Source organism: Oryx dammah, unplaced genomic scaffold (assembly GCF_014754425.2).
Source record: "Oryx dammah isolate SB20612 unplaced genomic scaffold, SCBI_Odam_1.1 HiC_scaffold_26, whole genome shotgun sequence".
Taxonomy (NCBI): Eukaryota; Metazoa; Chordata; class Mammalia; order Artiodactyla; family Bovidae; genus Oryx; species Oryx dammah.
In genome coordinates, this window is record NW_024070210.1 from 65546580 (window position 1) to 65574576 (window position 27997).

Sequence of the window (27997 nt, forward strand, 5' to 3'; positions counted from 1 at the left end):
GCCTTCTGGCAGTCAGGGGACCATAATGTTACAGGCAACTTCCTAGACTTGGGGGTGGCTGTTGAGACAAGTGGGGTTCCAAGGGGCTCCTGCAGAGGTCTTGAATGCTTGAACCCTTGCAGCCAAAGCACAGGGAGTGCGGGTAAAGAAATGTGGTGGGTGCCTGATCCCAGGATCCAGATCTCTGCTGGGGAAGGAGGGACAGGCCCTGGGTCTCAGCATGGCATGGGGGCAGAACCACCAAACTAGGTGGAGAGAAAAATGGGGGCCCTGCAGGATGGACCTCGTTGCTGTGCCCAAGTCATCCACTGGTAAAAGCTCTCCGGGGAAGAAAAGTGAGCACACGTCACCCGTACCCCACCCCAGTGGGCCTTTGACAACCAGAGTTGGTTTGGGCAGCGTCCAGGTGCTAGTATGTTCCAGCTAGGTGGGGGTAGGGGTGTGGCTGCGAGAGGCTCTCCATCTGCCATCCTGTTAACACATGTGCCCTCTCCCAACCCTGCCGTCGCCTCGTCACCTTTCAGGTGCAATTCTCTGCTCCAGCTTGGGGTCCCAGGCACCATTTCCCCCATCCTCGTCCTTGCTGCCACCGGCTCCAAGCTCCTGGGACCTGGATATCACCACCCTGCCTAATAGCTTTGAGCCAGCCTCTCCTCTAATTCTCCCAGGTGAGCTCTGAGCTCCTTCCTCCCTTCTCCGCTCTCCACTCTGTGGGGTCCCTCAGGCTGGGGCAGGTGCTCCTGACCCTTTCCTCCCTCCCTGCTTCCAGGTTGGCTCTTCTCCATCTGCAGGGCCAGGAGCTGGCTTGGGCCCGCACACACAGTGGGCCAGGGACCACACTAGCAGCAGTGTGGTGGTAACAGTGGGGGCCCCTGGGACTCTGAGCAGTTGTGGTAGGCATGGGGTGCTGGCCAGTATCTATAAAGAATAGATACTGGCAGAAACAGGAGTAGATGTGGGCAGCAGCTGCAAATCTGAGATTCTGTGGTCTGGGGAACTAGGGGTACCTGTGCTCCATTTAATCTTGGTGTATCCCGCAGTGACAAGCAGCTTTGTCCCTTCTCCCAGCCAGACCCTGGAAGGGGTGGCAATAGTTGCTACCAAGTTAGCTATACCCAGGCGCCTGTTCCTGCCAATTGGCGTGTTCATAACCAGTAGCTGCTGCAAGAGGTGGCTTGAGCCTCCCTCACCATCTCCATTAAGCCTCTTGAAATAAGTGCAAAATCTAATTTTATGGTGTGCATACCTAGTCTCCCCATTCCTTCAAAATACACTACATCCCCTAGGTCCCTTAGATAAGAACTTCTGGAACCTCCTCCATCACTAATCTCTACCTTAGGCGGGCAGGCTGAGGACCAATGGTCAAGGGCCAGGGACTCAGAGCCCGCTTTCCGAAGGATCTCAGCCCATAGTGCCTCGGGCAGCAAAGGTGCCAATAAACACCTATCACTGGCACGTGGAATCTTCATCTCTGCCATCTGCTCCCTTGGTTGTGGGAGAGCCGCCTTACATCCTCGTGGGGCAGCTGGGAGAGGATGCCTGTCTGGAAGGAAGCGGAGCGGCTCAAGCGCCCCAGAGCAGGGGCTGGGTGGAGGGAGGGGCGTTTCTCGGGGTTCAGACCTCAGCACTGGGAGGGGAGGGCCCGGGCCTCCACCTATTGCAGCACCGGCACCAGACTCCCCGCGGGAGTTTCCGTGCCGCTGAGGAGAGGGCGGCGACCAATGGGATCGAAGGGGTCCCAGGGTCGTGGCGCTGGGCAGGAGGCGGCGGAGGTGGTGGGAGCACCACCTACGTCTTTCGGGTTCGTGCTTCCCTCCGCGCGGGCTGCCCCGGTCCTCCAGAGCTAGGTGTTGGGGTCCTTCCCACCGAGTGCTCACTCACAGGATCTCTTTGGCGTCCCCAAAGCCGGGGACCTGACTGCGAGCCCCTGTCTTTAGTCCCTGGGGCGCGAGCCCTTGCCCAGCGCCCGGCTTCTCATTCGACGGCTGGAGGGCGCGCCCCTGTATGTCGCTGCCGCGTAACTGCGCACTGGTGAGCCGAAGCCGCTGCTGGTGGCGGCCGCAGGAAGCGGTCAGGCGTACTTGAAGCGGCAGGACCGAGGGGGGACTCAGATCACCGCCCGGAAACTAGAGCCGCTCGGTGGCGCCCAGGAGCAGCTGAAGAGGCGGGGCGGCAGGTGAGGGAGCGGGCTGCGAGGACTGGAGGGCGTGCTTCCGTCCCCGCGGCCAGCCACCCCTTGTCTCTCTGCAGGGGGCGGCTGGACCTCGCAGGCTCCCTACACTCCCCGCCGGCAGGTCAGCGAGGAAGGGGTCGGGGCAGCCAGGGCAACGCGGAGGTCTGGGCTAAGCTTGGCTGGGTGGCAGCCGGCGGCTTCGCGGGCGGCAGCCGTTAGGTGCACCCTTGGGGAGGGCAGCGAGGCAGACCCGAGAGTGAAGTGAGGTTACACCCTTAAGGACAGACCTAGTCCCTCAGAAGACAGTTGGGAAAAGTGTTGAGCCCGCCTTCCAGGCCAGAGCAGGTAGAGTAATAAATATCAGAAAAAGAGGTTGGGTAAGTTGCAAAGTACACGTGCAGACTGGACTCCCTCGATTTTCTTTTACATCCAGCATCTTTGTCAGCACAACATGTCCCATCCTTGATCTGTAGTAGTCCCAGGAACTTAGAGCTGGCTGCATTAGCAAGCTGAGCTGGGAGGCAGAAAGGCAGGGGTAGTTTAAGTCAGCAGTTCTCAGAGTGTGGTGGCTGAGCCATTAGCACCACCTAAGTTGCCAGATATACAAATTCTCAGCCTCCCTCCAACCTCCTGAATCAGAAGTTTAGGGGAGGGCCCCATTATCTGTGTTTTAGTCAAGTCTCTAGGTGATTCTCATGTACTCCAGAGTTTGGAAACCACTGCTATAAAGAAAGGGAGCCTTCCTGTCTGGGCAGTACTGTTCCTAAGTACTTTATACACATTATCTCCATTGTTGTAGAAGTGGAGTGTGTGGGTTGGGCCTCTTCCATTTTATAGTTGAGAACATGGGATTAGAGAGGTTCAGACAGACAAGGAGCAGCCAACCTGAGCCAGGCTTGCAGATTCCAGCTATTATTTCTTCCCACCTCTCTGGCCCCTCAGCTCCCACCTGCCATCTGGCAGCACTAGTGTGATGTGAGTGTAGACAAGGCTATACTGGGGTTTCCATGGGGAGACTCCGGCTTCCCTGCTGTATAAGCCAGCTTCCTGTCTGTGAGGAGCTGTGTGCTCCTCTTCCTTCTCCCATTTCATAGCCAAACCCTCTATCTCAGTTTCTGGCAGGGAGTGATGCCTCAGAGACTGACATCCCCTGGACTGATGAGAAGGGTGCAGTATTTGTCATACACCCCAACAGTGCAGCTTCTGGCAGATATTGGCCCCTATCCCCCACCTTTCAGCCTAGTCTAGCTCTTTTCCTCAGTCCCTCCCATCTGACCACCAGCTCTGCCCTGTGAACTACCTGGTCTTGCACAACTCAGGAATACTTGGGAGCTGGGCTGTCACTTGTGATGCCAGAATGGGGCATTGTGGTCTGCTTGTCAAAATATCTCTTGCTCTGAATTCTCTTCAACAACCTGCAAGCTCAAGGATCCCAGAAAAGGAAGCATACAAGATTGACAGAAGTCCCCCAAACTCTCCCACCCTCCCCAAATGCCTGGCATTGCTCCTCGTTCCAAAGTTCAGGGCTAAAATTAACCATGAGACTGGAAAAAGTACATACGCCCCCACCCTCACCCAGCAATATCAATTCTTTTACTCATTGTCATGGAGAGTCACGGAGGGGTGGAGATTCGACTAGACCTCAATTGCTGCCTTCGCCTTTTGAAGATCTGCCAATGCCAGGCCAAGCTCCAGTTGGCCAACCGCATGTGCCCCGAGGGCATGGAGCTGGCTGCGGATGACGTCACCTGCATGGGTATGTCCTGCCTGTGTCTGAGGTCTGGACTTGCGGGACTATGGGAGGGGGTGAGCAGTAGGGCACTGGGAAGGATAGCTGCTGTGTGCCAGGCACTGTGCTGAGTATTGGGCAGGGGATTAGAGGTGTATCAGTGCATGCTCTGCCTTCAGGGAGCATGTAGTCTAGTGCTCTAGTGTGGTAGGGGAGATACTGATCACTGTCTCTATATATGTCTACATTTATATCTAGATATCTACATATATCTTGTAGTGACGGTTGCCATGGGAGGTGTAAAGTGTCTTAGGGGTGATGAGGAGGGAGTAGTTGCATTCATTTAGGATAAGTGAGGAAAGCATCATGGAAAAGTGAACACTTGAGCTGAGTCTTGACGCATCACTAAAAGTTGGCATAGAGGGACAGAGGGGAGTTTCCCACTGGAGGACCTGCCCACCCCCTCAGGCCTTTTGATTCTGATGATGGCTGTGGTGGTGGTCTTGACACTGAGCCTTCCTACGGTGTGTGGGGTCCTAATTCTGGGTACAGAGCACCCAGCAGGCAAGGCTGATTTCTTCACTGAGCCAACAGGCTTCTGTGGGGTTCCAGGGGCAGACATAGTTGATTTCAAACCTCTACTCCCAGGAGAGAAGTGGCAAACTCCCCTAGGGTTCTAAAGAGTAGAAGCACCTGGGGAGGCCTGAGTACAACATTATCTTAATGGACATCTGGAGAGGTGTCCTGGGCAGGGGCAGGTCAGGGCGGGCCTGATGGGCAGGTAGAGAATATGCCAGTGTTCCTCCCATCCTTGGTGAACCATAAGAAGTGGCAGGACCTGTGGTGGATGAAGCTACCAGGCCTTGAGCTCCAGATCAAGCTTCACATCTCCACCATGAGGACAATCCCCAACCCCTACTACTTCCAGGTGAGGCTTAGCCCAGGCCAGTTCTGTATGCTGCCCCCCCAGGGCTTATGGAGGTTTCCTCAGCCAATTTCATTCTGCTCAGCTGAATCCTCTCGCTCCTTCTGAGAGCCTATGCACTCTGAATCCCCAGCCTCCATCCTGCGCCCTGCTGTGGTGAATTATGGATCCCAGTGAGCATCTCATCCAAACCCCTTGTATAGAGGAGATGGAGGTCAGAGAAGCCCTGAAAGGGGAAGTAACCTGGCAAAGTCAGCTGTCATCCCCAGTTCTGGGATGGTAGGGACCCTAAATATGATTCCTTTGGCATAAGGATTGTCTTTACCCCAGAGCGTCTGCAGGGACCCAAGGGAAGACTTAACACAGAATCCCACCCCACCACCTTAACCCACACCTGCCCTTTCTTCTGCCCTGACTCTGCCCTGGTCACCGTCACCCCTTGCAGAGCTTGTCCTTGGGGACATGCCATGATGCAGAGAGCTCAGACCTTCAGAGAGGGCCAGTTGAGCATATGGAGGGTGAGCAGGGGACAGGGGAGGTTAAGGAGGCTCTAGACCCTCAAGGACGCTTCCCCAGACCCAACCACCCACTCCCTTCCAATCTGCCTTTCTGCAGAGCCCTGGCCCGTGGTGTGTTTGGAGAAACCTATGAGGGACTGGTAATTGGCCTTCCTGGGGACCCCAGCCTTCTGCAGGTGACTATCAAGGTGAGAGGGGTGGGGCTTCTGACTGAGAGTAGAAGAGAAGGGTCTCTGAGAAAGGAGTCATGGCTGGAGATAGGGTCAACTCGCCCTCTAGAAGTGTCCGGGGTACTCAGGAGTACTGTAGTCTTCCTCCCCAGTGAAAGTTGTTCAGTCACGTCTGACTCTTTGTGACCCCATGGATAGTCCGTGGAATTCTCCAGGCCAGAATACTGGAGTGGGTAGCCTTTTCCTTCTCCAGGGGATCTTCCCAACCCAGGGATCGAACCCAGGTCTACCACATTGCAGGCAGATTCTTTACCAGCTGAGCCACCAGGGAAGCCCCTCTCCCTCCCTGGATTCTGCCAGAATTCTGCTGTCCACAGGATGGACTGGATTTCCTCACTGAGATGCTCATCATGGGGTGCACCTGGGGCCAGGGGCAGAGGTACAAGTGGGAGGGAGGCACCCAGACCCACCTGCAGAAATAGCTTTTCTTCACTCTGGGGCTGAGAGGTAGCAGCTCTAGGGACCTAGAGCTCCTCTCCTCTCCGCCTTGTGGAGCCTAGAGCATGGTTTCTCTTCCTGCTGGTGATGGGGTATATGCACCACCAGCTCAGCAAGTTCAGCCATGAGAACATCAAAATACTGTGAGTGCATCAGGGCTACCTCTGGCCTAATTCTGCTGGAGTTGGTGTCTGGAGGGGACATGAAGGGTTTCCTGAGTCAGAGCCAGCTGCAGCTGGTGTGACCATTTTCCAGCCCTCTAGGCTCACCTAAAGACCTGTTCACGGGTCCCCAAACCTGTATGGTCTGATGTGCGTTCTGCCTGACCCAGGCCCAGCCATCACCTCTGGCCATGCAAGACCTCCTCCAGCTGGCTAGGGACATAGCTGAGGTTTGCTACTACCTGGAAGAAAATCACTTCATCCACAAGTCAGAGTGATCTAGCCCTGGGGACCTCCCATCCTGCTCCCTCCCCAAGGAATAGCCCTTTTACATAACTTTTATTTATTTATTTATTTATTTATTTATTTTTCTAGAAGGGCTGGACCCAGGCTGACACAGTCACAGTGTTCAGGGGAGAGACCTGGTCCCTTGTATGCTTATTAAGCCTCCCAGGCATTGCCATTATCATTTGGACCACACGGCACTAAGCAGGAGGGATTGGGAGATGCTGAAGGGTTGCGATCGGCATGCCATCATGTGGCAATGCTGATGGTGCAGGATGAAGCGTCCAGAGCCTAGAACAGTGCCAGGCACACACTGGTGCCAAATCTACAGGCGGATGAATGACAGAAGAGAGGAAGCAGGAGGCGGGCTTGACGCAGGTGGTGAGGATGCTGGTGAAACTGAGCAGGACCCTGTAGCACCCTTCTGGGTACAAAAGCCTCTCCCTGCCCCCTGTCTTCCCTGAGTTCTAAAGAGCAGGCACAAGCAGTTAATGATTCGGAGAATAGAGTCACAGAGCTCCTGGATCCTCCTCTCCTGCAGCCTGGTTGCCCCACTTCAGAAAGCCCCTCCCTGAGTGAGTGAGGGACGGAGCCTCACTGACGTGGGAAGGGCCCTTTCAAGACAAAGGGCTGCCTTTGCCAGTCCAGTCCTTGAGCAAGCAAGCATCAGGGGCCTCGGGCAGGGAAGAGGGGTGGACAGCCGTGGGGCGGGGGCCGGGTACCCTCGAAGGGAGCAAGCCTGAGGGGGGTCACCCCACCCAGGAGGACCAGCCCCACCCCAAAGGCATGGAAACCCGGCCTTGACCTGCTCACTGACCGACCTAACCAGACCACTGGTCAGGCTGCCAGGGAGGGCTCGGGGAGGGAGAGAGAAAGAGCAGAAATAAGGCAAGGATGGCAGGAGGTGGGGGGGAACATCAGGGCGGGGAGAGTGGTGGGGGACAGAGAGGAGGTAACTCCATCTAAGTGGGTGGCCAGTGGGTGGAGGAGGAGGTGAGTAGAGGGCAGGGGATAAGGGGTGGGCATAGGATGGGGGATGGGGGCCCCTTTTACATAACTTTTAAAGAAAAGATCAAGGCTGGAGTTCTGGCAGTGATTTTTCGCTTGACTCTACTGGGCCACCAGGAACTGCCTGCTGAGCTGCGCTGGATCCAGCCAAGTGGCCAAGATTGGAGACTTCTGGATGCAAGCAATATCTACAGGTATAGGACCTGGGCATGTGGTGCTCCAAGGGAGTTTACCAGCACCTTTGGACCATTTGAACAGCTCATCACTTCCTTCCTCCCTCCTGTAGGGCCAGTTATTACCACAAGAGGGGCCCAGGCTCTGCAGGGGGGCCCCAGAAGCCTCCCTGGAGGGCATCTTTACATCCAAGACAGACTCCTGGTGATAACATGCACTCCACTACCTTGGGTCACCTGATGTGAGGGAAAAGGAAACTGCTCCTGATGGATTCCCCTGCACTCAGTTCCCACCATGTGTGATGCAGGTCTTTAAATGCTGCTCTGGGAGATCTCACTGGGCTATATGCCCTGCCCTGGGTGCACCAGTCAGGAGGTGCCGACTGTGTCATGGGGCAGGGAAGTGGGGGTGAATGACTCAGTGTGAGTATGGAGTGTTGTCTTGAGGGGGAAGTTTTTCACTGCCAGGGTTGGCAATGAACTCCTCTCCCCAGGTACTGTATCATGACTCAGTGTTGACAGCATCAGCTGAACTTTGCCCTCGTTTTGCCAGAATCTTGGAGCATCTTCAGTACAGCACTCAGGTGTGCCATCTGACCTGCCCCAACCATCCTGGACTTGGGGAGCAGGAGGGAAACCATAAAACAACACTGTGAGCCCCTACTCCCCAACCTTCCTATTAAAGAACCCTGTTGTGCTGAATTCACCCCTTTCAATTGAATTAACCCATCCTGGAGGAGGAAGGGGCTGGGGAGCCTGTCTTTGGCGGGCCTAAGATCTCCACAGGCCCAGGAACTGATTCTAGGAAGCTTGAAGAACTGGGGAGGGAGCCTCCTTGGTCCCCAGCTGCCTTTTGGCCTCAAGCCCCCCCGAATCCAGGAGTAACCAACCTTGGAACCTTTGGAATCTCACCTGTGGCTCCTGGGTGCCACAGGGTCCTAAGGGTGAGGACTCTGGCATTGATGGTGACAGTTCCTCCCTGCACTCCTCCCCAGGCTTCTAGGTGGCTTGTGTCCCACGTAGCCTGTCTCCCGCAGTCTGTGCTGCATGACTGGGGCTGTCTCAGGGCTGGCCTGGCACCACTGAACTCTCCATCCTGGAAACCAGTCTCAGGCCTCCTGGGCAAGAGCCTGGCCACTGCCAGCCTTTGATATGTGGGGCTAGAGGCCACCCCCACCCACAGGTGTAGATGGGGAATTGAAATTGCCTCTTTCAGGAAGCCTTCCCTGGATTGCCCTTACCCCATTAGCATCCTCTACCTGGGCAGCCCCCAACGCTACACATGCCTCTAAAAAAGAGCTCTTCTCAATAGACCACAGTGATCTGAGTGCACCTGAGAGACGCTAGGGAACCAAGAAAGAAGGGACCAGAGGGAAGGAGGGGATGAGGCCAGAGGCAAAGCTGGTGTCTTTGAGTTTTATTGGGAAGGGGAGTCCATTGTAGTGTGGGAATTCAGACCAGTAGACCTAGTGCCTGTGAAACAGAGTTCTTTATCTGGCTTCTCTGGAGAGGTATGGAGCCCCGTCAGAAGAGCTGGGATGAAGAAGAAGCCACTTACCCAGCTCTCCTCCTCCCTCTCCCACTTAATTCGTGTCTCTAGGAACACTGGGGCTTGTAGGGGGCCAGGCCCTGCGCGTGCAGTGTGTCCCACAGTGGCTGGCACTTGTCCCTACACGGCGGTATGCACTGCTCCACATCGCGAGGTTTCAGTCTCTCTTGCCTGCATGCATGGTGGGGACGCAGGCGCAGCTCCATCTGTTAGACCCTCAGGTCAGCAGGGACAGGGGCCCAGCCTCATCTCTCGGCTAGGCTGGCCAGGATGCCAATGAGATTGTCCAGCCCCAGCAAGTAGCCGTCCTCTCGGTTGCCCTCTTCCCAGGGCCGCCGGTGGTCCAGGGTCTGGCCGTCAGGGAGGGGCGTGGTCTTGCCAAAATCGATGAGCCACACGCCGGCGCGATGGCAGTGATCATGCACGAAGAGGAGCGAGCTGCCGATCACCTGTCGAGTCCCCCACCGTCAGGCCACGGTGGAGGAGCCCTCCACCCTCGTCCCTCACAGACCACAGACATGTGAGCCTACCCCTCTTACCTCGTGTCTCCTAAAGAACTCAGAGACCTCCAGAGTGTCCCGGATCTGCTGCAGGCGGTTCAGATACCTCCTCTGGAGAGGGTGGAGAAGAGGAGGACAAATTAAATACCAACTGAACCTCTGCGATTGTGAGATTATGAAGAACGCCGCGATGCATGCTTGGCTTGGCAAATACCATGGTGAGGAAGGCGCAGGCCCCCACGTGGCACGCAGCCCAGAATTGTTGTAAGCAATAACAGCGCAGTGCGATAAACACTGGGATGGGGGTCACGTAGGGAAGGCTGTTGCGTCAGATGACCTGACCTGGGGGCACCCCTCGGTATCAGGCTCCCCAGCATCTCAGGGTTCTGGGATCCCACGCTCACCAGCACTTCCGCATCCCCTTGCACAAATTCCTCAAAGACGCGGATCACCTGCTCCCGGCTTCGCGTGGTCTTGAAGTCGGTACTGCAAGAGCCGTCGGCTTTCTGTAGAAGGTGGCAGAAATCGTCAGGGGCCACGTGTGCGCCCAAAGGGAGAGGATCTGGCTAGCGCAGGGATACCTCCCGGGACGTTGAATGCCAGGGACAGCGAGACGGCCGCCAGAAGGTGCCTCTTCCGGGGGCAGTCGGGGTGGGAGGTCAACACGGAGGACAGACACCGCACAGTGGGGCTGGGGCGGAGGAAGGGCCCGGGAAGTGCAAAGCGACGCGGTCCTGGCCCACCTTGATGCCCTCGATGCGGAAGCCGAGAGTGGTGCTGGAGCTGATGCCTTCTCGCCACTGCATGTAGCGCGGCTTGGTGACCGCGCGTTGCGCGTGCTCCTCCTCGGTAGGTGCCTCAGGGTCGACCGCCAGCATCTTCTTGTACATGTCCTTCCGCAGCTTGGGCCGCTCGCGGGCTTTGGTCAGCTCCTCTTCCAGGTAAGTCCTACGGAGGCGCAGGCAGCGGCGCGGCGTGAGCGGGCGCACACCCGGACCTAGTCGAGCACTGCCTTGGGCACGCGTAGAGCGCTCGTTCCCGCCCTGGGCCCTTTATTGGTTTCCAGCCGCCCCGCAGGGCACGCGTACCTGACGCCCATCTTGCAGTCTAGTACGCAAGGCCCATCGAAGCCGTCGAGCAAGTCCTGCAACTGCAGGTAGCTCTCGCCGTCGCGCTCCACCACGCCGTGGAAGGCGGGCACGCAGCCTCGTAGCGCATCCGCCATGAGCCGCGCCAGGCAGTAGCGCTCGGGCTCCGAGCTGCGCTTGAGGATCAGTCCGCTGGTGCCCGCTGCCTTGAAACTCCCTGAGAGCAGACCCTGGTTAGCGCCGCCTAAGTCCCTTCCTCCCGGCCTCCTCCCCCGGCACCCGCCACGGCCCTGTGCTCACCCGTGTGCCCCGCCAGCTGCACCCAGGCGTAGCGCTTCTTGAAAGGGCTCATGACCGGCAGGTTCACCATGGTGCGGATCTTCTGCCAGTGGCTTTTCTGAAAGCGACACGACCCGGGTCTGCCGGTCAGCGTCTCAGCAGTAAAGCCATCCTTCCTCTGGAACATGGTCTCGCCCCGTCCCACCCTACCCTAAGCAGCTCATGCGTGGAGCTTCAACGGCTGATTCACTCAGGGGAAGTTTATCGTGAGCCTGTGTGGCGGACCCTGAGACAAGCGCCTGGAGATGACCGATATCCAGTGTGCTGAAAAGAGCCTCAGCCTTAGCGTCAGAAGCTCAGTTCTGCTGCTCCAAAGCTGCATGGACAGGTTACTGAACTGCTCTGTAGAGGTTTTAGGACTTTTGTAAGGAAGACAGTCTCGTGATGTTAAAAAAAAAAAAAATGCAGATTTTCAGGTCTACCACAGGGAAACTCTGAGCATTGCACTTTTACCAGTGCCTCGGGATATTCTGGGGCTTGAGAAGCCTCTGAGTTCAGTTTCTTAATCTGTAAATGGGGAAATAACCACTCCCACCAGGTTGTTGTGAGTAGTAGTAAATGAGACTTGAGTGTGACACCCCCCACCGCCTGTCCCATTCCTTGGCATGGACCACTACCTGCACAAATCTGGATTATCATTTAATACTTGGGACCATTGGTTCCTCTCATTTAGGGAGAAAGACAAACATGGAAACAAATCATTACACAGGCCCAAGGCAGGGAGGCCAACCTGGTAGAGCCTGAAGAAAGAATAGCTTGGTGCTCCCGAAGGCCCTCTTCCTATCCTTAGATGCCATCTCACTCCCTACCAGTTGACAAGGCCAGGGTGCCCCAACCTGGACCCAGAAACCTGGGTTTTGAAAATGGAGTACAGAGAGGAGGGTCTGTCATCTTAGACGAAAATGAGAGGGAAATTGAGATTTTGGTGTACCTTTTGCCTTTTGACCGTTGCGTCTAGTCTGAGATCATCTGATACTCTGAACCTTTCCTCTTCCCACGCCAAGCTCATCACTCCTGTGTCTACCCACTGGAGCGCACAGGTTTGCTCATCTAAAGAGTGTGTCTGCTGCCTCCTCCCAGGGTGCCTGCCTTTTAGAGGAATGACATGTGTGCCTCCACAGGGCTGGAACCCAGGAATCCAGCTCTCACTCAACCCACCAGAGTGAGAGGGAGAACTAGGGTGGAGGCTTAAGCAGAGGAGGCTGCTGACTATAAAACCACTTTTCATGGGGAGGAGATGGGAGTCAGTGACAGAGTACTGGAGGGGGGAGTCCAAAGTTGCTTCCAGTCTTGGCTCTGTCACTTTCTAGCTGAGTGAACTCAAGTGAGAATTTCATCTGTGTGAGCCTGTTTCCTCTGGACCTAGCTGTTGCCATAACACGAGCCACCATTTACTGACCGCCCACTGCACGCCAGCCTTCTCATCTCCAACAGACAGCATTGCTCCTGCTTTCTTCCCGAAGTCCTTACATGGCACAGTAGGGTGTGATCACGTGTCCAATCCCCAGGGATCTGGGGGTGTAGCCAGAAGCAGCCCACTAGAAGCATGACATCTCTTTCGAACTCCCTTTTTCACTCTTTAAATACATACAAGTTTTGCATTATGCTGCATAATAAATCCAAGTTTTATTATAAAACTCTCCCACCTCCAAATCCTCAAATAAAATTCCAGGAGGATGTATGTGCCAGGTACGTTGAGTGGCACATCCTATACCCTCTTCCCCCACACTCAGGTTGAAATTCATGCTGCTGCTGCACATGCGCAGTAAGTGCCTGAGATGGTAACTATTGCCATTTTACAGAAGGCAATCAAAGTTCAAAGAGTAACATTCCTGCTATCCCTGCTTCCAGCTGGCCTCCCAGTCTCTGCCCTAAGCTCAAGTTAAAAACCCACCCCCATGTTCCATTTGTCCCAGCAGGTTCCAGAGGTCAAATGGACCCTGCATGAAAAAGTTTTGTATAAGATGAAGCAATTTGCAGCCACAAGGTTGGTGTGTTTTGATCTCTGGGGAAACACTGAGATCTGCCTGGGGACCCCTCTTTGTTGGCTGGACACCTTTAGTTTATCCAAAGGGATGGGTTTAGTGGTGGGGCTTCAGGAAGCTTTAGGGACTTACTGGCAGAATTTGGGGGGACAGTGGGGCCAGAATGGACTTCATTATAGGACTCATCTAGTTCCGTAGCCACCCCAGTAGAAGATGGAATCAGCCTTGGGTTAGGTGAGATGGGAGAACTGCATCATCCTTTCTTCTGCGATCATGTAGGAGCAGTGAGTGAGGCTGGAAGGTGAGAGGTGGACCTGGTAGAAGAGGATTTAGTACCTGCAGGCCTGAGCTACTATCTCTTGAGTGATGTGTGATAATATAGCATTGACTTGCTCCCAAACTGAGATAACATCAGGTTATCTCTCCACTCTCCCCACCCCAGTTTTGTGAGATCATATCAGCCAAGAGCAGCAAAGACTAACGTTGTTTCCAGCCATGTGGGTTACAGAAGGCTTTCAAACCCGTTATGCCATTTGAGCCCTCCCAGGTACCTTTTGAGGTTGGTTGGTAATGACAGGATTTAGTTCCTCTGCCAGTAATGGATAGGGTCAGATATGGAAGGAGTTGATGCAAGCATCATGGAATTCTGCCATCTTCATCGAGGGAGCTACCTCCCCCAGGGAACATAATGCATAAAAGATGCATATATCCAGAATGGCTCTTGGGGAATCATTCTTTGGCGAGTGGGTGGGGATTTTGGCACATGAACAACAGCAGGGAAGATATTTTTGAGCAGGTAAAGCTTTTATTGTGTGAATATCAGAAAGCAGATTTATTATGTTACAGAGTGAAACCTGGCTGAAAAAAGGGTTAAAACCCCATCGCCTGGCCCAGGCAAATAGAAGTCTGAGAAAGCATCTCACAGCAAGAAGCTACCCAGACACCTTGGGACAAAAAGCTCAGGAGAGCTGACCATGTGAGAGTCTTTGATGAGGTCACAGGAGGACCCTCTGATAATTCTTCACCCATGAGGCTGGACAGGAAGCATCTCTCTCTGGGCAGAGCTTAGCTGAATACTAGCCTGAGACCCTCCTTTGTCTGAGCTCTATTTAGAAGCCCTGAGGACTCCAGCTTCTTGTATCACACCAGACACTCTGTGTATCTTCTGCCAGAAGCCCTTTACTTTGTCTTTGGTATTCATCTCCCCTCTTCCTGACTTCCATGCCCTACCTACAGCCATCCACTCTGGATAAAGCTCTCTACCAGCCCAACCCCCTTGCCATGTTCCCAATACTTTATCAAATAAGCACTCCTGGTGATGGTGGTGAGAACAATCAGTTTAAATTTATAAAATGATTTGCACCAAGGTATAAGTGACCCACGACTTCACCCTCCCAGGGGCATTTGCTTTTTAAAAAGGAAGTCTGTTAACCTAAATTCTGCTCTATAATTAGTGAAAAGTGAAGTGCGGGAGTTCTGGGCCCAGGACAGGATGGCATCCAGGTCTCCTTACCCATCCTGGAGCACTGAGAGAAGAGAATCAAATGAACAAGAGTCAAACAACCTCTCTTCTGCTATAGCAACACCCCCAAAATTGTTTTAAGTGGCAGACAAGGCCTAAGAATGTCATGCCAGCTGCCCTTGGGGACAGGCCCCCAACTCCTCTCTTGGCCTGAATGGTTTTTCTTCCCCATGACTCTTCCCTCTACCGTAGGAAAGGAGGCAGGAAGGAGACAGGCTGCCCAGTCCCAACTACCTTGAGGGGGAGCCCAGCTCCAGACTCTGGGCACACAGTGTGCGGCTTCTAGAAAGAAAAGATGAAGGATGTACGCAAGCCTCGCAAAGGCTTCCGCTATTCACATTATCCACCCAGGCCGGAGTTGTAAGGGGCCGGAGAGCTGAGAGTTGAGGAGTGCTGCCGCAGTACCCTTCTCCCAGGTGACATCCTTCACGGCCAGCTAGCCCGTGGGCTCTGCTTCCTGCCTGGGGAAGCCCTAAAGCCAGCCTAGGCGGGCGCGCTGTGCCGCTCCGCGAGGCAAAGTCCGAGCCGGGCCCTTCCACGCGGACGCAGGCGGCCTCTGTCAACAGCCCCTGGCTTATCTGCCACCGCCGTGGCTGTTTGCCTTCGGGGAGGTCCCGGCGGGCTGGGGGTTGGGAAGGCCTGGTACTCGCAGCCTTGGAGCTGGAAGGGCCCTCCACGGCCATCTGCTCCAGCTCCTGCCGCGCCGGGTGACGGGGAGGCCCAGAGTGGGAGAGGCCGGCCGAAGACGCCCAGGGCACAGCTGCGACTGGTCCCCTGCATCTTGACCCCAGCTGGCCTGCCTACGTGTAAGCAGTCCTGAGCCGCAGGTCCTCCTCCGCCTTTAGGGAAGAGTGAAGCCGGGGGCTGCCCTCCTGGCTCCCTGCCTCCAGCGCCCGCCTCTCAGCTCTCAAAGATTTGAACGGGGGGAGAGTTGGGCCCACAGTTACTGCTCCGGATTTTCGGGGGTGGGGAGGGAGGAGTCCTCTGACTGCCCCTCATCACCGCCTCAGAAACCCTCGGGCGGAACCGCCTCCTTTCAGCGAACAGGGTTACACCAGAAATGTCAGGGGTCAGGGGTATCCTTACCCCTAGGGAGGAGAGAGGGACTCCCCGCGCCTTCTGCCTGGTGTCGGGGTGGGTTCCTGCTCTATGAGACTTTTTCCTTTTCCCTCCTGTCACAAACCACGTCGCCCTGAGGATAATGTAAGTCTCAGGGGTAACTGAATCACGGAGCCACTGCAAGCCATTACAGTGACTCTCGCGCCTCGTCCAATCCGAGCGCGGGGGGAGCCTAGGTCCCGCAGGCCCGGCCGCCCCGGCGCACGTCCGCGGCTCTCACCACCCTTCTGGGCAAGCCCCGAGCCACCAGAGCCTGAGGGCGCCCTTCGCCTCTCCCTCCACTCCAGGGACACTTGCATAACGTGGATCTAGAGCAACTCCTTCTCGTTGACCGCGGATAGTTATTTAAAGTATTTGGCCTTGATTAAAACAAGGGGGACAGAACGGCTATCCTGGGCGCGGCACGACCCGGAGGGGCAGGCACGGAGAATGATTGCACCGCACCCTAGCCTGGGTTATCAAAGGGTCAAACCTGGCCCCAGAACATCCAGGCTACCGGGGGCGGAGATTGGCAGACTGGTCCCACCCTCTCAGCCTCAGTTTACCTCCCCCACCCTCCCCGGCCAGAATTAGGAGCAGCAAAGCGGAGGAGGGCAGCGTTCCGCCCCCTGCCGAAGCTCGCTGTCCCGCGCCCCTCCCTTGCCCGCGTCCAAGCCTGGTGCCGGAGCAGACGGCGGCAGTTCGCGAGCGGAGCCTGGAGCTCGGCTCCACTCCCACTCAGGAGAGGGAAACCGTGGCAACGGCGGGGGTGGGGCGGCGGCGAGGGAGAGGGGGCGGCAGAGAGGGAGGCTCGTCCTCCCGTCTCGGCGAGAGTTCTCCGGGCAACGCTAAGCCCCTCGGATCCCTCCAGCCATCTCACGGCCGGCAAGTCACGCTGCCCTACCGCCCCACCGGTCCCCGTGGCCGGTCTCGGGGATTCCTCACTCTCTTAGACGCCCCCACGGCCCTAGAACTGGAGTAAAAACTGTCAAGGCGAGGGGTTGGTCCGGCGCCTGCCGCCGACCCCACTGCCTAAAGAGGGAGAAGGGGCCTCTCGGCGGAGGGAGCTCAGGGCGGGAGTTGGTCCGCAGCGAGCTCCAAGCAGGTCCCCGCTCCGGCCCCGCCCCGCGGCCCGTACCTGACCCACGTCCTCGCCCGCTTCCAGCTGCACGTTGCCGCGGCTCCGGCTCTCGCTGTCGCTCAGAAGATCGTCCTCCGAATCCTCGGGCAGCGACGAGGAGCCAGTGGAGGAGAGCGACGAGGTGGAGAGGCGGCGCGGCTGCTGCAGGTGCGACGAACCCACAGCCGGGAGCCAGCTACCCTCCGGCTCGGGCGGCCCGGGGCTGGCCGGGGGCACGTCCGGCTCCTCGGCCGTCACAGTCAGCTGCGGGATCACTGGGGCAGGGGGAGTCCGCGGAAGCCCGTTGGGGACCTGTCCCCCGCGCCGCTTGGCCCCGCGAGCCCGGGGCTGCCCGGCGGCGGCGGCGGCAGCGACCGCAGCGCAGCGCGCCTCGAAAAGCAGGCGCAGCTCCCCGACACTCCGGCGCGGGGCCCGCTCCAGCCCAGGGCTGCAGGGCCCCGCGCCTGCCGGCCGCGCCATGCCCGTCGGGCCCCCGGGCAGGGTCATTTCCCGGTAACAGAGCCGCGGCGGAGCCCACCAGCCCGCGGCGCGGCGGGCACTGGAGACGCTCGGCGCCCCCGGCTCGAGACTGCCCCGAGGCGGAGCCTGCGCCGCAGCCCGCCTGGGCCCCGCCTCGGCCGCGCCCCCCGCCCACTCCTTTCACTTTCAGAGAAAGCGCGGGCCTTCCTGGGCTCCTGCCCAGCCGGGAAGGCTCCCTGTTGCTCCGGGGGTGGCCGGGAAGCCCAGGCCTCCTGGATATACAGAAAACCCGGGACTGGCCCTCGTGGCCTCTCAGTGCCCACCTTCGCTGGGGAAGGCCGGAAGGATTGCTCCGCCCCACGCCGCGCTTGACACCCCAACTCCACAGGGATTCCTCCAGGAATTCCTCCAGGGCAATTCCAAGGGCCCTGACCCCGCGGGGGTGGAGCTGGTCCGGCTTTGGCTCTCGCACCCCGTCCCCTCGGGCTCCTTTCCTCGTTCCACCCATTCTGGGCTAAGGCGTCCAGGTCTCGGGGGCTTTTCCCCCTTCTTCGGCGCGGAGTTCGAGGCCTTCGGCTTCCCTAGGAAGCCTCACCCCAGGGCGTGTGCCCAAGTGGGGACTGTGTCTTGGGAACCAGCTGAGGCTTTCCCCACTCCCTTTCCCCGAGGCTGGCAGAGTACAAGGTCAGGGGGCGGAGCCTGGATCTCTCCACGTTTTCCTGGCGGAGAACCGGGCAGCATCCCAGGCTGCTGGCTGGCGGAGGCTGGGGTGGGGGCGGCGAGCCCTTCTTACTCCTTTCCTTTTGGAGTTCAGGGGTTGGAGTTACTGTGGGGCTGGAAGTAAGTCATTCCTCCTCCTTGAGCTGATTTTTCTTGACAGGGTTGTTGTCCGCCTCACAGGATTGCTGTGAGAATAAAATGAAAGATGTGATATCTCGAAATGGTAAGAATAATTTTAGTGTGGGTGGGAGAAAGAGCCAGCCTCAGGTTCACCACACTCCAGATGTGATTTTAGGCAGTCTAGTCACTGTTCTAAGTCCATTTTCTTACTTGTAGATGTAGGTAAACCTCACCTGAACCACAGAGTTGTGGCTGTGAAACTGGGAAGACAGTGCTGATATTGGAGAAGGATCTCATACACCCCAGCGTGCTCATCAGTAGCATCGTTGTGGTAGGTCTTTTGGCCACTTTGCGTGTTAGTGGTCAACTGAGCTGCAAAGGCTGCATTGTGTAGAACTCAGCATTTCACAACATTTCCTGTTTTTTCTCCAGATGCCATGAGAGAGAATCCCTCACTGGGGATTCTGATGCCTAGAGATTACTGGGGGACCTGTGGGGATACAGCCCTCAGAAGGATGGCCTCTGAGCTGATGAAGACAGAAAGGAACTCTTATCTCCTTTCCTTATTTCCCTTCATCCAGAATTTGAGAATGGCCTAGGAGGAGAGAAAAGGAGGAGAGACAGTGGGCGCCTTCAGCAAAGAAGAAAAGGGAAAACCCCTAGGGAAGAAAGATTGAGTGGAAGAAAGAGTGGGAGGAGGGAAGAAAAACGGAAGACATGAAGGAGTAAGAGAAAGAAGGAAATACAGGAGTCTGAATACTCAAGTCCTCTGGAGAACCTGGGAAGCCACATGGCTACCTTCTCTGGGGCACAGAGGTTTGGAGGAGCCTGAGTGTTTGTGTAAGGGGTGTACTTGAGGGCTTGAAGGACCAGAGACACCTGCACTCATTTCTATCCCTCCTTCAGAGCTCCCCTGGTTAGGGGGGGAGCTGGGAAGGTAGTACCCTCAGAGGGGGCCTGCGGGCAAAACCAGAGTGGAGAGAGGCAACAAGGACCTGTTAGAACTGGAAAGGTGGGAAGGGAAGAGAAGTGAGAAGAGGGAATATGCAGCTCACACCTGTGTGGCAGTCAATGGATGGGCAATGTTGGAGGCACAAGCAGGCTGGGAGCTGATGTCATCCTGACTGCCATGAGGAAACTCAGGGCAATTCCTTTTTCTTGTATCAGGAACTTGCCCAAGTCAGGCAACCAAAATAGAGCTCTTTGCCATACCTGCTCAGGCCTTCCTCCCTGGAAAGGTAAGGACAAACCTTGGAATGGGTATTGAAATGAGTTAATTTCATAGATTTTCAAGTGGGAAGTACATTTATATACCTCTAACATCATCACAATACAGCAGAAGTAACAAAGAGGTTAAATGACTCAACCAAGGAGGTTAAGGCACTTGTGCAAGGCCACATGGTTAGGTGGGGGAGTGTGCCCTAACTTCTATTCTTGTGCTATGCTCAGTTTCTTAACATCTTGCAGTTCAGTCTCTAGATCCTTATCCAGTGAAAGCAGAGTCTGCCTCCATCTATCATAGGCAGAAAACATAGGCACAATCCTGGGGCAGGGTGGAGGGGTCCCAATAGAGCTGTGGGACAAAGTCAAAGGGGCTGCATGTCCTCCTAGTTGAGCCAGGAATGACCTTGCAAATGCTGGAATTCTGTTTTTTTTTTTGCCTCAGTTTTCCCAGTCCTTGAAGTTGAGTAGATGGATGTGAGTTAGAGGGGTGTGGAGAAGGTCAGTCTGACTACAATATAGGCGTAGGAATGGCCTCTTGTATGATGCAAAAAAATAGATGTGCGGGGGCCAAGAAGATTGTTTCAAGGTTTTGATGGTCATTAGGTGGCTGATCTGAGAATGGCCATGAGAATCCCTCTGCTTTATCCACAAGGTCAGCTACATGTCTGAGAAGAGAGCTGATCCTTCTTCTTGTGGCTTCTTTGTTCAGGGATCCTCCTATACCCTAGATGCCTGCATCCTGGGGTGTCTGAGTCTTTATCCCTCTCTGTGTCCTTCAGGACTTATCAGGCATGGGGGCTACATCCCTCCTGGGGTTAACTAGCCTGGGGCACAAAAGCTGTGGAAGGGGTGTGTGAGATTGAGTGAGAGGTTTCTAGTTTATTCCTTAGCCTGCCTCACTTAGCTCTGTGCCTCTTATGCAACTCACAGTACAGGACCATTGGCCCCAGGGGTAGGAGCAAGGTCACTACTCACCATTTCTATGCCAGTTTCTGGTTCCCAAGACCCCTGGGCAGGGCCTCTCACCTTGGAGAGAGAGGATGAGTGGGCCATCTGTTTGTTTGTTTTTTTTAGTAAATTTATTTGTATTTGCTGCACACAGGCTTTTTCTATTTGCAACAAGCAGGGGCTACTCTTTGTTGTGGTGTGCAGGCTTCTCATTGCAGTGACTTCTCTTGTTGAGCATGGGTTCTAGGGCACAGGGCTTCAGTACTTGCAGCACTTGGGCTCAGTAGTTACAGCCCCTGGGCTCCAGAGCACAGGCTCAGTAGCGGTGGCACACAGGCTCAGTTACCACTTGGCATGTGGGGTCATCCCAGACCAGGGATTGAACTCATGTCTCCTGCACTGGCAGGCAGATTCTTTAGGACTGAGCCATCAGGGAAGCCTCCACCTATTGTTTTGAAAGCCTTTCCAGTGAGAGCTGAGCTTCCATGAGATGTGTGTGAGTGTGTGAGACCATGTGTATATATGTTGGGAAGGTGGTGGTGGCATAGTTTCCTTTAGGCCAGGTGGTACGGGTTCTCATTCAAGTCAACAACTCCCAGACATGCTCTATGAGGCTTAGTGTCCTCCAAGGGAGTTTCTGACCCCAAGATTCCAATATTCTGTGACCTATGACTCATTTGTCATTTATAGAGCAAATTAACTTTCATTGCAATGGCACCCCACCCCAGTACTCTTGCCTGGAAAATCCCATGGATGGAGGAGCCTGGTAGGCTTCAGTCCATGGGGTTGCCAAGAGTTGGACACGACTGAGCGACTTCTCTTTCACTTTTCCCTTTCATGCATTGGAGAAGGAAATGGCAGCCCACTCCAGTGTTCTTGCCTGGAGAACCCCAGGGACGGGGGAGCCTGGTGGGCTGCCGTCTACGGGGTCACACAGAGTCGGACACGACTGAAGTGACTTAGCAGCAGCAGCAAGCAGCTGCTATGAACAAGGCATTGTGGTAGGTGAAAGGGATGCAAGAATGATCCCTTACTAGGGGTGGTGGCGCATCATTTTATATTGTCTTTTGAAGGAAGGGAATGAGAAAGGACACAACAGAAAACAGCCCCGGGAGATTCTGTGCTTCCAATGCAGGGGGCATGGGTTCCATCTGTGGTTGGGGAACTACGATCCCCACATGCCACACGGTGCAGTTTTAAAAAAGACAAGAAAGAAAACAGGCCCCAGGCTGCTAAAAAGCTATATTTACTGTTTCCAAGGAACTTTCAGTGAGACCTTGGTTTTCAGCTGCTTCCTGCAAGCCATTCATTCTCCAGCCCTGGTCAGTCTGAAGCCCTTTTCTGCCCAGAGCATGGTAGAGACAGTGCTGAAGGGTTTGCCAGAGCCAGGGTTATTGCAAATGGGGAAGAATTGGTGTTCTCCTTCCTCCTGGAAAGAGGAGTGAACAGCCATCTTCACTTGACAACCCCAGACCCTTTTCCTTGCCTTTGGGTTTCTCCTCCTCCCGATGCAATCTCTGATCCCATAATTGATACAATTTGTGGAAATATATCCTGGGAATATCTTCTGATAAAACTTGGGACCTAGCAGCATTCACTGACCCGCCACCCTCTGAATCACCCTCCTCCAAAACAGTCAAAATGTGTCACCACACCTGTGTATGCTCAGTAAGAACATTTTCTCTCCTGACACACTTCAGAAACAAGGTTTCCCATCCCTCCCAGGAGCCTGTGTTTCCCCTCCTCCCTCTCTCTAAAACTCAGAACCCTCAGAATCTCTGCCAGTGGCCAAGGGGAGGCAGAGGGGACTGGTAGTGTCTGAGGTCAGGGATGCAGTCTTTCTCTGTCCCCCACATCCCTCCCAGGGTACCTCCAGATCTTTCCCTGCCCCAGGTGGGCGCATCCGCTAATTATATTTGTGATCTCTGCCTGCCAGCGTGACCTCCACCCGGGATGCGCAGAGAGCCTCCAGTGGCCAGGTGGAAACAGGAGCCACTGGGAAGCAGTGTGCAGGCCCTAGGTCCGTGGAGCTGATGCTTGCTCCTCCTCCGCAGGCATCAGTCGCCGGGCGCCTCACGCAGCCCGCCAGGAGCACCGAGTAATCTGAGGCCCCAGCTCCTAACTGCTGGTGGGGGGCGGGTGTGGGAGGCCGCCGGAGCACGCCCGGCCGGGGTCCACGGTTGGAGACGTGCATGGCGAGTGCATGCACGTGCAGGCGGTGTGGTCACCGCCCCGTGGGGCACTCGGACCTGGACTCCAAGGTCTGTGAGGTCGCAAGCGGGCGAACAGAGGCCGAGGCTGTTGACTCGTCGGGGCGTGAGGGGATAGCTCCCATCTGCCACAGCCGTTTTACTCGCGGACTCAAGTTGAACCCATACGACGCGGACAGCCTGGGCTTCTACTGCAGGCGGCGCAGCACCGCCATCTCATTCCCGCGTGCGCTGCGGTCTGGGGGACACGATAGAGGGGAGTGGTGGGGTCAGAAATCCCAGAACGCAGTCAGCTGGTCTCGCCCCCCTTTCCTCCACTGCGTTTATTGGGCGTTAACTAGCTCCCAGGGTGGAGGTGGAGACTCACAGATAACAGTACTACAGCGTGGTGTGTGCCGCCCTAGAGAAGCCTAGGTGCTCCCAAACCGGAGCGGGAAGGGGCAATCAGAGAAGGTTTCCTGGAGGAGGTGACCTTTGAGCGCTGAAGGGTGACGAGTAGTTCTCCAGGGAAAAATCGATGGGGATAGACCTGTGCGTTTCAGGAGAGGTGGATGTGTTTATGGCTGAGCAAGATGTGTTCTCCGCATGAGTTTAGCGACACAGTGTCGTACGTTTGCGCCTGCTATGTCCATTCAGTCGTTTCTCTTTGTGACCTCATGGACTGTAGCCCACCAGGCTTCCCTGTCCATGAGATTCTCCAGGCAAGAATACTGGAGTGGGTTGCCATTTCCTTTTCCAGGGGAACTTCCCGTCCCAGAAACTGAACCCGCACATACTGCATTGCAGGCAGACCGTTGAACCGCTGGGGAAAATGCAGGGTCATGGACAGCTAAAAGAGACAAAAAGTGATATTCTGAAGATACTATTAAGTCGTCATGAAAGAGATCAGAACTTGGTTGAACTTCTTTACACTCATTTTCCAGTTTGGCACGGTTTTTATGTTTTAATTACTCCCTGTGGTGTTGGGGAGTTGAGGCCTCACAGTCTTTCTGAGTCCCCTGGGGCAGTGGTGAGGTGGAGGCCTCCGGAGCTAGTGAGGGCTGAGAGCAGGAGGATGCTTTCAGAACGACCATCAGTAAAGAGGGTGTGTGTTGGGGCTGCAGAGGATAAATAGCAGCAGCAAGTTTCCTTCTCTGGACAGTTCTCCTGGCCAGCCCCAGTGATCATCGGAACCTCCATAGGGAGACAGAATTTCTTGACCTTCCTCCCACCCTTCAACACACACACACACTCCTAGGTGGGAGCCAGCTGTCTCTGGGACACACACACACGCCACCTGAGTCTCTGGGACACACACACACACTCCTAGGTGGGAGCCAGCTGAGGCCCAGCTTCTGGAGCTTCATGCCTTCTGCTGGCACGGGCTATTCTGTGGTTTCTGACCCATTCCATCACACTGCCCCTTCCACCCCCACCCCTCCACTCTGCTCCGTCTCTCCTGTGAGGCCTAATGGACTCTATTCTGACAACAGCACCTACCGAACCTTTACTGGGAAAAGGAACACTTAATCTTGAACAGGCTCCAGATAGATTTTATGTTAAAGATGGGGAATGGGCTCAGAAGAGTTAACCAGCTTCAGCCCTAGGTAGTTAAGTGGTGGAGCTGGGGCATGATGCTGCACTGAGCCCGTTTACCTTGTGGCTTTTAGGCTCTCTCTCAGGTCCAGAGCACAATCTGGAAGCCCTCAATACGCCTGTGCTGCACTGGCTAAGCCCCTATTTTGGGCCAAGAAACTGGCCCTGGGGGCCAGCCTGGGGAACCCTCCAGAGAAGGCAGACTGCCCCTCTGTCCTCACCCCCTAGTGCTGCTGCTCCCTCCAAACCTCTCCTCCTCAAAGCACTTCAGCTGCCCACTTTAGTCAGGAAAGTTACATGAAAGTATCTGAGCTGGAGGCCTGTGACTTCCCCATTCCAGAACGCCACTGCCATGAGATAGCCAATAGACCCTGCACTCCTCTCCCTTTGCTTTCCTCCACCCAAGGCAGTCACAGCCAGTGGCTGCCTCACAGCAGAGAACCCTGGGAAATAACTAGACAAGGCTGTCCTCTAGGCTGGACTATAATCTCTGCTCTCTAGGGCCCAGGAGCCCACTACTTCCAACAATCAGGTGGCTGGTGTGATAGGGAGTTTAAGAAAACTTCATTAGATGCAGTTGCTAGGTGATCCCCAGGGACCCACCTCTCCCAACATCAAAGGCAGGCCTGGACTAGGCTTGTACCATTGCGTTGCCACCCCCTACCTTCCCAGGTCTAGAAAGGTTTGACACAGCCTCATGCAGTGAGGGCAGGGAGCCTTACAGATGTCCCCAGCTGGGGCCCTAAGGGAAGTATATCAGTATTATCCCCAGAGCCATACTCACAAGCCCTGGGTCTGCCTTCATACTCACGACAGGCAGAAAACAGGTTAACAAAGAAATTATACCTCAGCCAACTGAAAGCTATAGGATGACACTCTCACTAGGGTTAGGCAGTCTATCAGGGGCCTACCTAGTTCTGTTAGAGCTTGTTGGTATCTTCCAACGTAGGAAGTAAACTAGGCCAGTTGGAGGTTGCCTTGGCTCTAGGTAACCATTGTCTCAGAGAGGCTTCTGGGGAACTGAAGAGTTTACAACAGCCACTTTCACTTGGGGGTGGTGGTGGTTCAGGGCTAAGAGTAGGAGGAGGGAGGGAAGCCAAGCGAGAGGCTCTCTTAGACTTTTAAAACCTAACTTTGAGAGTTGCCACTCAGGATGCAGTCTTTGGACTAAATCTGAGTCCCTTGTTAAAACAGGGCATAAAGTTTATTTACAAATATCTGTACAGTTTGAGTGACAGGTCAGGACTTCACAGAAACAAAGAAAACAAAAGCATTTTCTTTGAAGGAAAGCTGTAGGCAGGAAGACTTTCTCTGCACCTGTCAGAAGCAAGACAGACAAACAGACCTCTATACATCATGAGCTCGGCATACGGACATTGGCCTTTTTGCTTCTTGGAAGGAAGTGAAAAATGTATAAAGCAGCTTTAGGTGCCACACCCTTCAACACTGAAACCACCTGGGGGGTGGGGTGGGGGTGGAGCAGTGGGCCACTGCTGCCATTCCCCAGCACAAGAGGTACCTCGAACCTCCAAGAAGCTCCGCTGGTGGGATAAAGCCAATGTATCATGCCTGGTCAAGATGTCAGTTCAGAGGCCCTGCCTCAGTTGAGACTGCAGACAAGTCCTCGGTCTTGATTCCAATCACCAAAATAGGCTACTCAGGTGAGAAGTTAACTGTCGGTCTTCTTTGGTTGGCTCTGCTCCCTGCTGTTTCTGGCATCTCAGAACGAAAGTTTCAGCAGCTGCGTGTGGGGAGGTAGTGGCACAGTGGCTACAGTGTGATGCAGTTTTAATAAAAACTTTATTACACAGCCATAATGTAACCGACACTTCTCCAAATCCAAATGATACTAAATACAGATCTACATGGTGGATCAGAATGTCTCCAGCAAATTATATGGATTCTATCATTTCGTGTCTTTTAAAACAAGAAAGAAAAAGTCCAAGTTTGTCATGATACGAGAGGTCCCAGCAGCCTCCAGGACTCTTCTGGAGTCCAGGCAATGTTTAACAGTCTGTGATTCCACATTTACACAACAGTCTATAAAGAGTTTTGGTCAATGGACTATTCAAGTATATATGATTTTAATGAGTCCACCACCACTCCTTTGCCCAACTGAACTGTCACAGCCACCATATAAGCTGTGTTACAGTCATATTTATCAATTTTACAGTCACAATTCTTTTTAAAAAAACATTGATTGCTGCTTTTTTTTTTTTAAATAAAAAAAGTGGAAACTAAGTTAAAGCAACACTGAGGCTCTACTAAACCCAGAAGAGTTACCAAGTTCCTTTCTGTTTAAATATAACTTAATCCATGATTTCCCATCATCCTACTTTCTTATAGAAAGTGGGGTGAAGAGATACAAAGCAGGGCTTTGAGATTCCTCTCCCTCTTGTGGGAATCAGCAGCTCTCAGCTGTTCCTTTAGCTTAGTTCTTGTTTTATATAGTCAGCTGTACTTTGTTCTGAAAAGATTTGTTAAATGCCACTTTTATTTACACTTGGAGCTTTACACCTGAGAATGATTATCAAGCAGTCAGCTTATCTCTTTGCAAACATTTTATAAAGACATACATACTTCTTTGCTGGCTTCACCCTAGCTGCACAATATATATGCTTACCATATATATGTATACACACACACAGAACTGCACATGCTTGTAACATCTGCAACCTATATCTTTGTGTTCGTTCTCTCCACATTCATGTTGAACACTTTCTCTTAAAAAACAGAACAGAATATTATTCTTGCTGAAACGGCAAAACAGAACCACTAGGAAGAGACAAGTACATGGGGTGGGGAAAAGACACACTACATTCAGCCAAGAAGCTGTGGGCTGAACACATGGGCTGAGCAAGACACCTGTACCTCCCTAGTACCTAACCATGGGCTTCCCTCCCACCTGCCAGGACACAGCTGACAGGGCAGGGGCCAAACTGGGGAGATTTCTCCGAGGTGGGAGGGTGATGGGAAAAAGGAGGTGGGGGAGAAGTTACACAGCTACAGCAGTCAGGCCCGTTTAGTAAGAAGAATCACATTTAATGAGTTTCTTTCTTGCAGTTTCAGATGCTCAAGTACAGCTGAAAAAAATCTGAAACAGCTATAGCCCCATGACAGACAGATACAAAGAGTACTGCATTTTAAAAAAATGATAAAAAAATCCACACACTTACAGACACATACACACATACACACTCTCTCTCAAATAGAACCCCCTCCCTCCCCACAAATGTACACTTTTTGGAAATTAAATTGGGTTTTGAAAGCCCTTCTTCCGCAAGATCGGAAGAAGAGAAAGATGAGAGAGAGGAGAGGGGTCTGCGGGTGCCCAGCCCCCACTCCCCACCAGGGCCAGGGGCCAAATGTTCAATGGTTGGGTCCAGGGCCATCCCGCACAGGACGCTGCCCAGTGCTGCTGCTGGGGGCTCCAGCAAGAACCCCAGCTCCACGGTAATACTGAATGCGTGCAGAGTGGCCAATGAACTGTGGTTTAAAATAAAAAAGAAAAAGGCAAACACAAATCTAAAGACATGGATAAAGCCCAAGAGAGCCCAGGTTCACATTGGGTGGGTCCTGGGGGGTCGGTGGAGATGTTGCAGACCAGGGAAGTCTATACAGCAAATGGTTTATATTACAGATGACTGGCAGTTTAGAGTCTCTTCCCAGTTCTCCTGCTGCTCCAGCCCAGTGAGGGCAAATCAGAGGAAAGGAGGAAAAGTGGGACACTGTGATGGGCATGCGGGGTCAGATGCAGCAGGCTGGGCACGCTCAGATAAGCCCTCGTCGTTTTTTGTAGTCCTCCAAGTTCAGAGATCTCCTCGGAGCGCCATCCTTGGCCGGCGGAGCCTTGGAGGTGATGGCCAAGGCCTTTGATTC

The 27997-nt window shown here is 54.5% G+C and overlaps 3 protein-coding genes across 3 annotated transcripts in view; 1 reads left to right on the top strand and 2 right to left on the bottom strand.

Annotated features, from left to right (window-relative positions):
* Positions 1-277: 277 nt before the first annotated feature.
* Positions 278-8332, top strand: LTK (leukocyte receptor tyrosine kinase). The gene is given in 22 exon segments (XM_040227613.1): positions 278-335; positions 525-668; positions 792-881; positions 884-920; positions 1398-1491; positions 1493-1558; positions 1664-1808; positions 2029-2131; positions 2133-2176; positions 3296-3345; positions 3842-3929; positions 4661-4830; positions 4939-5000; positions 5443-5533; positions 5893-5954; positions 6122-6251; positions 6345-6448; positions 7585-7678; positions 7760-7850; positions 7952-8043; positions 8088-8166; positions 8169-8332. Coding segments are annotated over 22 exon segments (2022 nt in total). The 3' UTR covers positions 8297-8332.
* Positions 8333-9024: 692 nt separating this feature from the next.
* Positions 9025-17385, bottom strand: ITPKA (inositol-trisphosphate 3-kinase A). The gene is made up of 7 exons (XM_040226882.1): positions 16860-17385; positions 11078-11174; positions 10778-10994; positions 10433-10637; positions 10094-10195; positions 9729-9800; positions 9025-9638 (listed from the first exon to the last, which is right to left on the bottom strand). Exons 1-7 carry the CDS (start codon positions 17346-17348, stop codon positions 9435-9437), a joined length of 1386 nt encoding a protein of 461 aa, XP_040082816.1. The 5' UTR covers positions 17349-17385; the 3' UTR covers positions 9025-9434.
* Positions 17386-25899: 8514 nt separating this feature from the next.
* The window catches only part of RTF1 (RTF1 homolog, Paf1/RNA polymerase II complex component), a 44164-nt gene continuing 42066 nt past the window's right edge, over positions 25900-27997 (bottom strand). Inside the window, exon 18 of the mRNA XM_040226877.1 lies at positions 25900-27996. Within this exon, the coding sequence (XP_040082811.1) occupies positions 27890-27996 (107 nt within the window). The 3' untranslated portion in view covers positions 25900-27889. The remainder of the gene's footprint in view (position 27997) is intronic.